The sequence below is a fragment of the Amblyomma mixtum genome, chromosome 9 (assembly GCF_055824585.1).
Source record: "Amblyomma mixtum isolate Tamu chromosome 9, ASM5582458v1, whole genome shotgun sequence".
In the NCBI taxonomy this organism is placed as follows: Eukaryota; Metazoa; Arthropoda; class Arachnida; order Ixodida; family Ixodidae; genus Amblyomma; species Amblyomma mixtum.
In genome coordinates, this window is record NC_143020.1 from 37,528,596 (window position 1) to 37,545,072 (window position 16,477).

Genomic DNA, 16,477 nt, shown 5'->3' on the forward strand with positions numbered 1-16,477 from the left:
CTGCACCAGGCAAATTGGAATTGTAATTTCAGCATGCTGTGCGGCAAGGTTTTTTGTAGTGGAGCAAAAATAGCCGTAGTAACTCAATCTAAGGAAGACATTCACACGTATATTGGGTCTCTTTTTTCAAAAACCGATTGCTTGCTAAGCCACTGCAGGCTCCCATTCACATCAGTGGTCCTTTGAAAAACAACATAACTTTTCGAATAAAGATTCGATATGTCGCTATTTTGAAATGCATTTACTGTATCTCTTTTTTTGACAGTCTTCGTTGTTTTGTATTCGGAAGAGTTTTCCATGCGCAAATCTTGTACAGAAATTTACCCAGATAAACAAGCTTCGTTATGTAGCCAGAGGTCATTTTTTGTACTATAATATTACAGTAGAAGTCGGTAGAAACAACAAATTTCCTTTTGTAAATCTTGCCATGCGCGGTATACTAATAAGCTCGGCTATATTCGTTCTCTGCAGCATAGCTAAGACATTCTTAGACGCGCACGCATGTATTTTAAAGGCTACTTACAATCCATGGCATAGCTACCCTTGAAACTGTCTTTCCATTCACAATTCTTGAAAGAGGCGCTGCCCTTCCGCAGCCTGCACCGTAGGATCCGTCTTATCACCAAGAGTATGCGCTGAATATGCGAAAAGATTCACTTCTGTAAATACTTCCGCAAAAATATTACCGTAAGATACATAACAAGAGCCTACCTCTAGAAAAGGCCTTGCACGTCGTGGTAAAATGTGACGTCAAGGATATTTGTCTCGTGAGCCCATTTAGTGAAAGTTTAATAAAACCTTATTTCTTCTTTAAAGCCCTCCTAGACGAATGTTAAGCATAATTACTCCTGCGCAAACTGCACAGCGCACTATTGATTATTAATAAAATTGGAGGTTTATCAAGGTTAAGTCCAGTGGATGCGAAGCATGTCCTTAGCGTTTGGAGGCATCTTGACCGCATACACGCCCGGCGCAAAGACGCTTGCGCGGTTGCGGGCACAGAGACTGACGCGACGGCGGGCGCGCGCCGCTTCATCCCTGGCGTGACGTCACATATCACGTGATGCAGCGATGGTGGCGCCGCCGCCGCGTCGCGCGCGACGGCGCGAAACGAAGCGTGGACGCCTCCGCCGGGCGACGTCCGACGGCGCGATATGAGGCCCCATCTGCAGCCGGTGTGACGTCATCACGTGACGTCACATCATGTGATCTCACTTCAAGGTCAATGGTGGCCACCGCCGGGAGGCGACCGACGGCGCGATATGAGGCCCCATCTGCAGCCGGTGTGACGTCATCACGCGACGTCATGTCACGTGACCTACTTGAAGGTCACTTGAAGGTCAATGGTGGCCACCGCCGCGCGTCGCGCGAAGGCCCGAAACCTACGTTAATATGCTGCGCATAAAATACAAGCTAACTGCAACGTAACTGTTTTTGTTCGACCGCGTCGCACTGTATAAAAATATCTTAACGTGTATAGTCTTTGACCAAAAGTAACCGAGAAGCCGCGGCGGCAGCCGGAGGAGCTTGCAGCCGAGCGATGACGCTGCTATTTTCGGCGGTGGTCGCTGCTCCCCGGCTGCGATAGTAAACTGGCCGACGTAAACCTGTGCCCTCGCTCACTATGAAAGCACTCCAAAGGCTAAAAATTGCTCGCCGTACGTACTAGTTGCTTGATTCTTATCATTCAAGGAAAGAGAGTGGAGGCGTGGACTCCCAGCGGGGGAGCAGCAGGCAGCACCAGGTACAGTCTTTGTGAAAAGTAAGCAGGCTGCATGGTTTGCTTCTAGCTGTGGTACAGTGGGGCCCTTGTGGCTTTCCTAAAGATCAAAAGGTTGGTTGGTTTATGGGGTTTAACGTTCGAAAGCGACTGAGGCTATGAGAGACGCCATAGTGGAGGGCTCCGGAAATTTCGACCACCTGGGGTTCTTTAACGTGCACTGACATCGCACAGTACACGGGCCTCGACTTTCTCCTCCAAAGAAATGCAACCGCCGCGGCCGGGATCGAACCCGCGTCTTTCGGGCCAGCAGCCGAGCACCATAGCCACTAAGCCACGGCGGCGGCACAAAGATCAAAAGGTGTTGGAAATTAAGAAGACCCCCAGTCCTTACCTTGAACAACGATTTCAGCTTCATGGAAGCTGTAATGGCTCCACTGTACCACAGCTAGAAGCAAACCATGCAGCCTGGTTACTTTCGACAAAGACTGTACCTCAGCGCAGCTGCTCGAGTGAGAGCCCGCTCCATCCGGGGCTGCTCGGTTACTTTTGGCAAGGACGGTCCCTCTACGTCCATGTGGTATCCGACATTATGAACAGATTTACAGCGTTCGTAGATGCAGCGATAAGTACCAGATAAAGTAACTCACCTCGGCTATTGATGTGTTCACAACGCACCTGAAAATAAAAAGAACACAGCCACATTGTTGGTTAGAACGATTATTTGAGTGATTAGGTTGCGATTCATTTTGTAAGTAATTACGGCCTTTTCGTTTAGCGTAAGAATAGTGATCATCGCTACCTAGTACAGGAATTTAGCACAGGAATAATGGCGCCTCCGTCAACTGCACTGCTGCTGATTTCATTTGGAATTACAATTAATTGTCTCTGAACGGGGAAACACTTTGTGAATAACAATAAATTTTTGGCTTCATTGCTGCCAGGATACACTTCCAACTGCTGAAGAGAAGTATACTGTATATCCCCGTGTTGGTAGGTGTATTCGGTTTGAATTTTGCTGCTCATGCCCGCCATATTACCTGAGGTTGGAATGCTGGGTAGAGTCGCCACTGTGGCACAGAGGCCAAACAAGTAGCTTCGTATATTATGTATACTAGGTAGTCCAGGGAATACCTCAAGTAATTCATAAAACATCTCTGATAGAAGATTCCTGCCCTGGGGCGCTATGCTGGAAGGCCCGAGTTTGCTGAAACTCGGAATCTTCCCGAGCTCTGGCGACGCCCTCAGGTGAGTGAACTAATGGTAGCAAGACAAAATCCCACCCTCGTCACGCCTCCAGCTTCATTGGGTTATCTGGATATATTCCATGCTTTATCATCACATCGGCGCCACCTCATGGGCTTCATGAGCGGTCTACAAAGAACGGGTCACGTGAGGCAACCGCCGGTGCACTTTTCATTTGTGTGTCGCTCCACCAAGTGCATTGCGTGTGCAAATAGACAAACGAGGTTTGTTGAATTTTATAATGCACTTAGTACACCTTTGTAAGCATTTTATAGTGTGCAAGATTTGGATTTAAAGCGCTTTAGAGTGATTCATGCATACTTGAATTTTGCTTTGTACCGCTAGGGAGCGCTACCAACGCCCGTCATCAGCTGACCGCCAATGGCGACGAGGTACATGTGCAACGCGGTAGTCCGCAAAAAAAAATAAAGAGAGGTGCATCACTCCGCGCTGTTCTGTGGCCATGTGGTCTAACGCGTCGCTCCGGAGAGTCGACAAGTAATGGGAGCGCGTGGGTTCAAATCCTGCATGGTGAAACTTTTTATCTCACTTTTTTTTTCATCGCAAGTTGAATTTCGCGTGACTTGAATGAGAAAACTCGTTTTGTTCAGAAATGCTTGAATATTATGCCGTGTTCTGAAATGAACTGCATGCATCTGTTCATTTCATGCATACCGCGTTAATGTGAGCTGTCCGAAATTCGTTGTCAATGAGCTCGCACCGGATTTTGGTCAGCAGTGGCGGTTATCTTCCCGATTATGCAGCATTGTGACTATACTTTTTAGATGCAAGTGAGAGGTTTGTGCGAAAGATAACATTCATTCGTTGGATTTAATTAATTAGCACAGTGGTGAGTGCTCTGTAGTGGTCCGATTAACAAGTGGCCATCTGTAACTTTCGATTTCGCCGTTGCCGAGGAGCCCACTTTTTTTTGTGGGCCTCTCTTAAGGTACCTGGCATGTTATGAATTGTTCTGTGGAACCGGTTAGCGGCTGATCCAGTCTTCGCCAAACCAGTCTGGGACCGACTTTGGCACTGTGCTGTAGAGTAGCCCAAAGGACTTGGCGAGAACAATTATTTTTTACTGATTGCAATGTTCAATGCATACCGTGCCTTCCTCGTGAAATAGTTGGCCTTCAACATGTCAGGGCTGGACTTCGAAGGGGCCTTTACGCCAATGTAGGTCCCGTGGACGCATCCCACGACGTCTGTGATGCCGTCGCGCAGAAGAAAACGCTCCTCAACATACGCACGCTCGTCCGCTGTCGTGGGCAAAGCGAGCCACCGCTTCTGCACAGCCGCGACGATAAGCGCGTCGGAGACGTCCCTCACACAGCGGCTCACAGTGCTTTATTGGGGTCCAATAAAGCGGTCTGCGCCGACGCTCCCCTGGAAGCTCCCGGTCGCGAAGAACCGGAGGGCGCAGAGGACTTGCTCTTCGACCGAAAGCGAATGAAGCCCGGTACGCACTCTCCGCAGGCGTGGGTCGTCGCCTAACTCTTTACACAACCATCTTACCGATTTTTTGGAGAGGCGAAAATGTCGCTGGAATTCGTCGTCGGTCAAGGCAGTAAACGGGTCCAGCCGGCCGTACTGACATTTGCCGTCAGAGGAAGCGATTACCCAGGCTGCTGCTGCTGCCGCCATGACAGTCTCGAGATGAATTCGGGGCACTTCACCGTTCACGAGTTTAGCTCCGAGTTCACCTGTCAATCAACACCATTGGACACGCCCCCGGCGTGCCGTACATAAATTATAGGCGTACGCGCTATGGGTGGGCCACTCCCAACATCCCTGCCGGCTACAGGTATGCTGCGCGGCTGTGCTGATTGCTCACAGACATCGACGATGTTGACCATCGAAATATAACAGGCAAAACGAACGTCATCGCTGATAAATCTAAGCACCTCTGCGAAGGACACGCAACGTGGCGAAAGCCGCCGATTTCTTCGCTCGCATACCAAGATTGCACAACACTATAGCCTGTTGCAACCACGTAAGACACAGCACAACGCTGAAGGCGCGTCACACCTGCTTGCAAGGCGTCAAACACGGAGCACGACGACGAACCGGTGCTTGGAGCACGTCCTATATTTTGATATACGACACAATAAAATATATTATTGCAATAGCCGAAAAATAATAACGATTCAGCGTGTAGTAGTTGCCCAGTCTTTCCAGTCGAAGGCAGCGCTACCGGCGCTCAGCGCAGAAGCTCACTCGTTTTCGACACGGTGGGCTGCCGCTCTAGTTCGTATGCAAGCCACGCTGCAAGCAATGGCCTCACTATCGCCTCTAGCGGTAGAAAGTGTCAAATCTTTGTCAATTTCCTAAAGCTATGCTTTTCAACAACGCTTCTTTGGATTCATATTTTAAAATACATTTGGAAATGAACAAAATGTTCATAATATTGTCTGTTGCCTTTTAACGTATTCGAGAGAAGAGAAAGGGTTGATAGAAGAGTGCACCTAGTGCGCACTGTTCGTCTTCGGAAATGGAGAGACAGATAGAGCCTGAAAGAGAAGACACGCCTTTGACGCGCCCAAAAAGGCGTGTCAAACAGCTAGCCGCGAGTGTGCAGATAGATAGCAGAGAAGTCACGATTTCGCGATTGCTGATATGGCGCTGATAAGTTCAGGTAGCGCTGCGGCCTGGTATTGCGCAGTGTATTGTGCTTGAAGTGTGAAACAGGCGCGCAGGGTGCGCTTGTATCGCCTTTACGTGGCTTTATCTCTACATTTTATTGTCCGCTGCCTGCGCACGTTCCGCGCTATCTTCGTTCACTGACTGCCGTCATCGCAAACTCGGGTGAAACTCGGACAAGCGCCAAACTCGGGCCTTCCGGCATAGCGCCCCTGGAAGAGTAATACCAGAGTTGACCCGCCCAGGAAAAAACTTTTACATAGGCAGCTACCCTAACACCATATTAGTATCTGAATAACAACAGTTCGATTTTCAGCTAATAAAGAGGGAGCTCAGGCTGCAATTTATTTAACATAGCTTGAATGGACAAAACATTGAAGAGCAGAGTGGGTTTCAAGAAACGAAATACAACGTAAACGTAACATAATCTGCAGTAAAAAAGTGCAAAGAATAATAGAAAGCATATTAAGTCGAAGAGCAAGAGAAAAAGTATTGCAATAAAAAACGAGAGCACAAGACGCAATAATAGTGAGAAAACCACAACGAGATCAAAGGAAGGCGTAAAAACAATAGAAATCTGATATGCCTTCAAAAATGCGTAGCTAGCAGTAGATGGACGAAAAAATGAATCGCAAAGCATTGACTCATGGTAGCAGATTTTTGTAGAGTAGTAGGAAATATCATTTATCCCGCTCGTCAGGACACCTACATTTCTAATTTGAGCTTAGCAATGGGCTTTCGGGCTGGCATTTAATTGAAAATAACACCGGTTTCAACACGGTGGCAATGTACCTCCTTTGCTTAAAGTAATCGAGCAACAGGTTTCGGTCCCCAACCGCATAACGGAGCATTTACAACAGTCATAAAGACCGAAAAGTGTCAGATAGTGAGGACAAGGGCTCACCTTACTTTACACGAATCAGACTTTAAGGGTTGCCAGAAGTCCTCCGCTGCGCGGCTACGAAACAAGCCAACTGTGCCCGGTTTCTTTTGCAAACTTGCACGTGAAAGTGGGTCTTGAGAGGTTGTTGCCCCCGTGATCGCGTGGTCATAGGACAGCTGTAGTTATGAACTCTTCGCAGCGCAGGACTCGTCAAAATGAGAATTTTTGGTGTATGTGATGTCATTACTCAATAAGCTAAATGCTGATTTTCTCTAACCCAACCGTTTATTTTAATAAGAATATTAAACAATGTGGTATGTTTCGTACACTTTTCGATTCTAAAAGAGGCTCGAAGAATAAAACACAATCAAACAGGAAAAAGACAATCTTAAAAGATTCAGAAAGCCGCACACATGCCTGTAAGAGACAAAGTATCGTGCACAAAATTTCTATATTACCGTGAAACGCACGTACGTACAGAGAAGTAAAACTAGGTATTCACATTACCAGGTTGTTTCGGGTCCTGTACAGGAAGACACCGGGACCATGGAAAGCTGGATTCGCTATTGGCCGAGGTAAGTAACGCATTAAAATTCGGAAGTTAGGGAGAAAACAGACCCTTCATTCCTGCAGCAGTCAGTTTAGTATATGGCGGTTTTACCTCTCCAAGTGACTCAGGCTATGAGGGACACCGTAGTGAATGGACACCGTACTCGAATTTCGACCTCCTGGGGTTCTTTAACGTGCACTGACAACACACAGTACACGGGCCAGTAGAATTTATAGTCCATCAAAAATCGACAGCCACGGCCGATGCGGAACCCGCGTCTTTCGGGTCAGCAGTCGAGCACCACGACCACTGCGTCACCGCGGCAGCGCGCAGCAATCAACACTCCGAATATTTTGTTTCTGAACCGGCAGGCCACAAAATAATGTGCGTAACAAAGGTAGAATATTTTCGCTGGTACAGCGTAAATATCATGTTCTCTTTTATTTCATTTCTGAGGATTGATATATAAAGTGCAGTGGGCATGAAGCATTGAGTCCCCCGGTATAAAATTCTTCCTGTCTGCTGCTTGAACAGTAAAATTGTGCCTTCGAAAGCAGCTGCATTTGTTAAAGAACTCCTGCGTGCACAAGGGGAAGGATCGGCTACAGCAGCATTAACCGTTTCTTTTCTAATTTATCAGGCAGGTGAACAGAAGTAAGTATGCAATCTGCCTTAATTTTCTCACTGTGCAAGGATTGGCATGTACGAGGGGGTACCCAAAAGAAACCGGACTTATTTTTGTTTGAACTTATTTGTTCACATTTTAAGCACAGACCTTCAATCTCCTTCAAAGTATTCCCCACTTGCAATGATACACTTGTCGAATCTTTCATTCCATTTTTCAAAACATTGTTTAAATTCATCTTTTGTGATGTTTGACAGTGCCTCCGGCGTTTTTTTCTTCACCTCAGCAACATCAGCGAAACGCTTTCCATTCACCTATTTTTTCATTCTAGGAAACAAAGAAAGTAGCACGGGGCAAGGTCGGGAGAGTATGAGGGTTGAGGAATAGGGGTCATGCCATTTTTGGTCCAAAATTGTCGTAGAGACAGGGCTGTGTGGGCAGGGGCATTGCCATGATGGAAAAACCAGTCACCCGACCGCCACAAATCTGGCCGCTTCCACCGCACACTGTTGCCCAATCTTTTCAAAACATCCAAGTTGAAAGCCTGGCTAACTGTCTGACCCTGCGGAACAAATTCTCAATAGACGACTCCTCTCACGTCGAAAAAGCAAATCAGCATTATTTTGAGGTTTGGTTTCACCTGACGAGCTTTCTTGAGGCGAGCTGAATTTGAAGTTTTCCATTGGCATGATTGTTGCTTTGATTCAGGATTTGATTCAGGAACACTTGAGTTGTCCCCATAGCATCGTCCTTGTACGTCTTTTTTAATATTTCAAGAGTTTCCATTCAACTTTTTCTGAGCAAAAATCAGAATTTCACCGGCGCACGCTGTTCACGAAAATCAGCCATTGCAAAAACGACATTCACACAAAACAGTCGTCACTCTAAAACTCTTCCCAAACTAGTCTGACCTCCTTCAACGACGGCACTCCGCTTACTGACTCTGGAATGTTCGTTCTATGCGCTCCTAGTGGCAAAACGCGGTACCACAGAAGGTTTGCCGACCAAAAAATTTTGTCCGGTTTCTTTTGGGTACCCCCTCGTACATGCGTGCAATAAGTAAATCGAAATGGTCAGTGCAGTCACAATAAGAATGGGAATCCTTGGATATGGGCTTCACTGATATCGATTGAATTACCTCTGCTTAAGGGAAAACGTGCCAGCTAAATTTGTTTGTAGAGCCTCAGAATTAAAAAAAAAATTGGTAAACAGCTGCAACTTGGTTTAAGACAACAGTACTTTTTTAGAAGAGGCAGTGTTAGAGGTTTGGACCCCGGTTTCATGTTCGATGCTCAGTAATGAAAGAAGCTTAGCGGGAGCGGAGTACCGACTTCTAGCATTTATTTGTTTACATCGCTATGTACTACCTACAACATTCCGATATACAGCATGACAAACTGTCATCCGTTATACTCCTTCCTATAAAAACCGGGGTTACACCTTTTTTTTCTTGTTATTCAATGTTGCAGCCCCAACACCGAGGACTAGCTGTATGTACTTATAAAAATACGTCCCTGCAACAAAGAAAGCTTTTCAATGGTCGAAAAAAATGTGATAAATGTTATTAGGAGTATACTTGTCAGCCTCTATCAATTAGCCTTGTCAAAGCAATATTAAGCCAATTTAGGCAAGTCTGTTGATGAAAGCTTCTCCCAGTGAACTTCTGTTACTGTATATTGTGCTTGCGCCGGAAACTGTGTACCTGCGAAGACCTTACTCTATATCCAGCAGGGTCCAAGCATATTTCTTTCCAATGGAATCCGTTTTTATTTTATCTTGACGTTCGATATATCATTCGGGAAACCATTACTATACAGGGCATAATTTCTTGCGCGGGGCAAAATAGCCGACGGCAGAAGTTACGATGCCTGTGATGTCACGGGACGTACTCAAGTGAAGGGCCAGGGACGGGGAGTAGGGGGCCTCCTACATCGGTGCAAATAAAAGTTGTTATCATCATCATCAAGTGAAGGGATGTGTGTGCAGTAACGCATTTCTTTCTTCAAGATGGCAAATGGTGTTGCGGTAGAACATGGCCCTCTATTCTTATTCATGATAAAGGCTCAATTACCTCGAGCTTAAGCTGAATTGATTATTTTATGTATAGCGTTGTCGAACAAAGAAAGAGGAGAAAATCCATATCGCGCTTCCAGAATATACAGCCTGCTCTTACGGTCGACTTCCCTGCGTCCACGCCTCTCCTACACAAAGTACACATTATATTGTGTTTTACATGTGATCTGCGATTGACCTGTATTTTTTCGCAGCCTCTTGTTCACTTAAGGCAGGGTCATAACCCTTGCTTTTCACCTTTTGCAAGCATCCGTGCTTAACCGCTCTGCGGTATAGTTCCGTACTAACAGGTGCGCCCGAAATAATTTTTTATGATTAAATTCTGTAAGCTGGTTCTGGCATGACCATGAGTCCTACAAAATAAAGTTAGGCCCAGTTTTTGTGCTGCTCATGCAGGAGTGAAAGACGGATGCATAGAATATATTGATGCAGAATCCTAAGCTTCGCTCTCCTAGTTAATGCAGTATTTGTTGAAAAATAGGCAATCACGTGCACACAAATGCTCCTGCAAAATAAACTATGCAGGATACCTAGAAGATATTTGCTTCCTCAATTGTCTTTATCTCCGCCTCAATTTTTAAACTGTTCGGTGGGTCACCAAAATGTGTATTTCACTCATGCAAATGGTTAAGTTCGCTAGTGCACATGTCGGCGCATTTCAACGGTCATCAGGAGAACAACTACTGTGTATTATATGCCCGTTGAAATGGTCTAGGCACAAGTCATGAGGTAGTATATTAATCCAGATAGTCACACTCGGGCAGCCAAGCAACTTCTTATGGGTTTACTTTTTGGCAATAGAGCTACAGACTTCAGTCTCTCATTGAGTCATCAAATTCTATCCCGCTTTTCGATGAGGTCAATGCATTTTTCAGGAGATTCTAAGAGAATGTCATTCGAATGTGTTAATAATGCGTTCGCAGTAAAAGAGTCGGCGTAAGCGTGAGTTTCGACCACAGTCAAACGTGAAGCATAGAGCAGTACTACCTTTTTAACGTCATCACAACGTTCTCACGATGCAAGGTAGCAACGTCCCAAATGGTAACGCATTTGAGCCATCCACCTAAATCAGCATAGTGCACGTTAAAGAACCCCAGGTGGTCGAAATTTGCGGAGCCCTCCACTATGGCGTCTCTCATAGCCTTAGTCGCTTTGAGACGTTAAACTCCACAAAACAAACAAACAAACAGTTATTTTGTTTTCGCTCCAAAAAGGCTTTTCGCTGTTTTCGGTCGCACGATGTTAACACTGAGTGACTTTTCGCAGCGGAAGAATAATCAAACACCTGTTTAAGGCTCATGAACTTGTTTCGCAGGCTTGCATATAATTTAAGCGGAAGTTTTTCTCACCTGACAAAAAGGTACCGCGATGAAAAAGGCACAGCGCAAAATCCACGCCACAATGAAGGCTATGCCTACAGGCATCTCTTTCTTCAGCGATGTTCTGTCTAGTAAGGTGCTGATGGTACTAACAAAACTTAAACAATGTAGAATGAATTCAACGTTCCACCGGGAATAAAACTGGCTGCAGGTATTGGGAGTCTTGATGTGTCAAGGCACGGCGTTCAATTCTTGCCACTTCAAACTGCAGCAGCTTTGCTAAAAGCAAATCTTCAGCAGCGCATCTTCATTCCCTTTATCGATATCAAATTTGAAAATAACAACACGTCTTAATTTTGACGTGCATAAAATGACAGGACAGTTAGACGCGGCCGCTGCTGGGTGTCTACCTTACTACAGAATTGTAAAGCACCGAGACTCAGGTGGCAACTTGACAACTCCAAGCCAGAAGATCGTGAAAGGAGTCTATCGGTTTGAAACAGGTGGTCTGCCTTTTGAAGGCCTCCATCACGCGCGCACCTTTTCGTTTGAGTGGCAAGCGCATTACGCAAAAAAAGTTCCTTCTTCGCTCTGAAAGTAAAGGGTAGCACGCATTGCTTTGAAAAAACGCCGTCGTAAATTTTAAAATAGGCCAGAGGTTCCACAAGTTCAACTTTACAAGTCTTTCAAAATCAGATCATTGTTGTTTTTTTCTTGTACCGACCTTTTTGGCCGCTTCTTACGCTTACGTCAGTTTCCGATGCCGTTTCTTACCAGCTGAACGTTTCTGTGCTGTAGACACCAACCCGCGTATAAGACTGTCGAGTTCGAACGTGCTTCATGAGTGTTACACCATCTTTGTCCTTCAAGTGGCCGCAGCTATGGTACCACCGCGCTCCTGCGCTTGCAGGCTGAGCTCTAGGAAAAGGTGGCCATGAAGGTAATTATAATAAATGCATGTGCAATTTATGCACAGGTTGCCACTGAGGCAATCACACTTTATCTGAGTCATTAGCAGTCTCTTTAAAGTAGCACCATGTGTGATCCGTGCAACAGACTGCTCAATAGAAAGATAGCATCCTTTTCGCCTACTTAGTTAGTCTCGTAGTGAACTTTAGTTAATGTGGCTCAAGCGAACAATACAGGTGTGAGTTAATATAAGCAGGCTTATAGAATTGGGGGCCAAGGCCTCCTGAAGCCGTCCTAAGGTGGTTTTTTTCCTTGTCCTCCTCTACATTTTTTTATATGAGTAAAAGAGCGAGTTTATGATCGAATGAGGGAGCGAAGGAACGAACGAACCCCAGGCAGCACAAACCATTGGCTCAATATTGGGAGAGAGTTGACTATGTCTGGCCCTATATAGGACCAGTGCTGACTTCATTGTCCCCATACTGGCATTGCGCTCAGTATCATATCCAGCAATGGCACTACGGCACTACTCACCAACTGTTCTCCCCACATTGACTATGCCCCTTTATATCATCCCCAACAATGGTCCTAAATGTTCGCTGTTGTCCCCATATTGGCAATGCCGCTTCATTACACCTCCAACGACGGCCCTTCTTGTGCGCTGTAGCCCTCATATTGTCAATGCCGCTTCATTACACATCCAACGATGGCCCTTCTTGTGCGTTGTATCCCTCATATTGGCAATGCCGCTTCATTACGCCTCCAACGATGGCCGAACTTGTGCGCTGTTGCCCTCATAATGGCAATGCCACTTCATTAGACCACCAACAATGGCCCCTACTTGTCTGCTCTTACCGCCATATTGGTAGTGCCACCTCTTTGCATCTAAAATGACAGCTCTACTTGCATGCCATTTTCCCTGCATTCGCAATGCCACTCCGCCATGACAAATCCAATCATCTCCCTGCTTTTTTCAATGAGGATTTTCGTCAAACATTCTCTTTTTTATATTCACGCATAGCATGTCTTGTTTCATGAACAACATCAGCGTCAAACATTGATGTCAACTTACACAAAGCAGCGGTGTAAACAAGCCAAGTGATCAAAAAGTGAGCAATGGTCAGATTAATTGCTCAAGGCAACAATTTTGAAATGACACATCTTTTGTCATTATTGTAGTTGGTGTAGGGGGCAAAGAAACTTGTTGCTTTGAATCTTCATCCGACGGGTCTCAGGAAAAAAACACAGAAATTATCTTTTGCATGTGCGTGGAAGCTGCGCATCACTATGTTTCGTACTTTTTTTTTTCATGGAGCGTGAAAAGGGAATGCGTTACATAAAGAAAAATTACTGATCCCCCTTCTTAAGCCACCAAGCGATGTTGGCAAGCTTTTCCCGAAATAAGGAGATTAAGGAGCGTTCGCACTGCTCTACAACAGAGACACACTAACAAGGGCTCCGCGTTTACATGAATACCACAGTAGCTCATCGTATTTCCTAGTGTATCACACGGAGGGGACACGCCATGCTCGCATGTACCACATCAAGTCAAGCGAGAACAGTGGCCTCTTGTCCAGGGTACGCGGCGGGGGAGGGCAGTCGCTCACATCTTGAGCGTGGTCTGCTTTGTTATCCGTCTGAGGGGGTACTGTGCAGGCGCCCAGGGAGGTGGAGGGAAGCGAGGAAAGCCTGGTTGCCTCGATGCGCAAAGGAGGGCCGGGGGGGGGGGGGGGGGGGGGGGGGGGGGGGGGGGGCGCTGACAACTAGGCGCCCTACCGAAACCTGTTTCTACTCACTCCAGCAGCGCTTGCATATTAGACGCATGTGTCGACATGCCCCCCGCCGGAGCAATTAGTGCATTTCTCTGGCGCATTTTCACTGTTTACATCAGTGGGGGACGCCAAAAAGTTGATATGATGCGCTGCTCCCGCATTCATGTAAACGCGGCTTATCAGCCCCTCTCGAGTTATGCGCATTTCTCTCAGTTCATTTAATGCTTCTTCCAACTAATTTTTACTATTATGCACAGATTAATTCTAAATTTTTCAGCGCGTAAGTACTTTCGCGGAACTGAAAGTGCGGTAAACTTCACGGCGAGCATATTTTGCAGCCCCGTCGTCTGGGATTGCAACATACAAAAAAAAAAGGTTGTCAAAAGAAACAGGGATCACTACACTGTCTCGTCTGCAGCTTAAATCTGTACTCATAAGATATGATACGCTATTACTACCTTTAGCCAGCCTCAGTTCACTGAAAAATTTCCAGATGCCGTCGGGAGCCCATACAGCAGTTTAGGCGTTCATAGTCTTTCAAACTTTTGCTGCGTAGAGTATTGAGAGCGCTGAGTTATTCACAGCCTGAGAAGATATAAAATATGCTTTTAGCTCCCCTTCTCGTGAAACAAAGAGACGAACATCGTCGCGATAAAATGCCTCATCCCCAGGATGCTCACCCTGGAAAAAAATAAATTGCTTTTTCCGTTACTACAATTTAACTAGGTCACAAATGTATGTATGGCGCATTCGGAGTGAAGAAACGATCTGATTAAAGCCGGATTTCGGTTTTATCGCAAATAAACAGTAGACGGGAACAACTTGCTGCACATTTACAGCGTGAAGAAGCAGGAGACGAGAAAAAGAAAGGTAGATGTAGGTTACGTTTAAAAAAAAACAAAAAAAAACAGCTCTGCTTCCTGAAGGCGCGAGCTAGGGGGGCTAGCTTTTTTAATGTCCTAAATTGCTTTGTTATTCTTCTGTGCTTTTGGGTATTTTATATCGATGGCTCTTCCATACGATTTTGCTTATAATAATCACCGTTATCAAACTAAAGGTTGGCCGCCGCGGTGGCTCAGTGGTTATGGTGCTTGGCTGCTGGCCCGAAACACGCGGGTTCGATCCCGGCCGCGACGGCTGAATTTCTTTGGGGGAGAAATTCTAGAGGCCCGCGTACTGTGGGTTCTTTGTGGCTCTTTAACGCCTTAGTCGCTTTGGGACGGTAAACACCATAAACCAAACCAAATCAAATTAAATGTTGGAACTTTTTTACCGTCCGCAAATCTGCTCGTTTTTGTTTGCTTTTTCGTCGCGCGAATCTTTAATACCAATGTGCCGGAACGGGCGGGACACATGCCTATGGCTCAAACCGACCTGCCTACATTGGCGCGTATAAAATGTAGGGTATTCGTAGCTCTACAAGCGAATCATTGGATCGTATTGATGAATGGGATTGCTTGAATTGTAAGCCTACTTTGTTCCCCACGCGCATCATGTATGAAATAATCGAAGAACACGCATTGTGCATTCTAATTTTAGTTATTGTTTTATATTCTAGATATTTTCATATATTTTCATATTTTGCCTTGCTTGCATTCGCGTTTTCCACAAGCTGTGGAGGCCAAGAAGCATTAATAAGTCATAGGGTACCTCTTTGCGATCAACTGGTAGAAATCTGATACCATAAGGGTGCAGTGGTAGTTCTTTCTTGATGGTTCTCTGCAGGACATCCCAGAAAAGTATGGCGTCCCAGCAGTCTAGGAAAACATGCTCAATTGTCTCCGGCTGCTTACATAACAGGCAATTTGTTGTCCATGGGACAAAGATTCCTTTTTCATGGAGCCAGGTTTTAAGGGGTAATGTATTAGAGTGCAATTTGAAAAAGAATGTTTTCACTGGCGGCCGGACCGGCATCATTTCACCCGTTTTAAAATATCCTGCCCTGGGCCTCCACGGTAAGGCGCACGATACAAAGGTGGCGGCCGCATAATATCAACCAGATCCTTATACAGCTTCTTTTTGGGAACGTTATACAGGTATTCTAGTGAAAAACGCACTTCCAACAACCTGAAGGAAAGGACAACCTCACGCAAATATCCGTTTACAGCACCACACATGTTTTCACACGATGACACTATGATTCCGGGGAGCAGCCTTTGCGACCGCCTTTGCATAACAGTTCTCAAAAATATGTCATTTTGATCATGAAGGAAAATAAAGCGCGACACCACTTCATGCAAACACAAATGAACCAGTCCAACGCCCCGCTTTTGACTGAAATAAACAAGTTTGTTCGCCTGGTTTTCTCCCAGGTCGACGCCCAAAGAAAAACTGCAAACACTCGAGGGATTTTTTGAATATTGCTGCGCGACGCACAGAGCACATTCATAATGACGCATCCTCCAAACATTCCGGAATCCTTTCACTTGTTTGACCCTCACCCTCCCCCTGTTAAAGTCCGATACAGTGGCCTTTTGCCGGCCCGAGCCTCTTTCTTGGAAGAGCGCTGGCCGCACCATGCTAGGAGTTATTTTTTTCTTTGTGAGTTTAGGTATACTGACCTTCTTTAGCCTGTTTTCCCCTCGCGCCCAACTACGCGCAACGCCGCTCATCCACCCTCCCTAAGTTTTACTCTACCCCTTTTTCAGCTGTTGTTTCTCTCGCTGCTGCAAATTTTCCGAAAAATATAAGGAACCTGTCCCGTCGTCATCTCCTCCTCTTCCAACACACCCGCCGCG

At 45.9% G+C, this 16,477-nt stretch overlaps 1 protein-coding gene across 1 annotated transcript in view; it reads right to left on the minus strand.

Annotated features, from left to right (window-relative positions):
* Nucleotides 1-16,258, minus strand: part of LOC149328766 (chymotrypsinogen 2-like) — a 29,759-nt gene extending 13,501 nt beyond the window's left edge. The window contains exons 1-4 of the mRNA XM_089559081.1: nucleotides 16,181-16,258; nucleotides 2,371-2,398; nucleotides 2,115-2,168; nucleotides 524-597 (exon numbers count right to left, since the gene is read on the minus strand). Coding sequence (XP_089415207.1) covers nucleotides 524-597; nucleotides 2,115-2,168; nucleotides 2,371-2,398; nucleotides 16,181-16,258 — 234 coding nt within the window. The remainder of the gene's footprint in view (nucleotides 1-523; nucleotides 598-2,114; nucleotides 2,169-2,370; nucleotides 2,399-16,180) is intronic.
* Nucleotides 16,259-16,477: the final 219 nt, after the last annotated feature.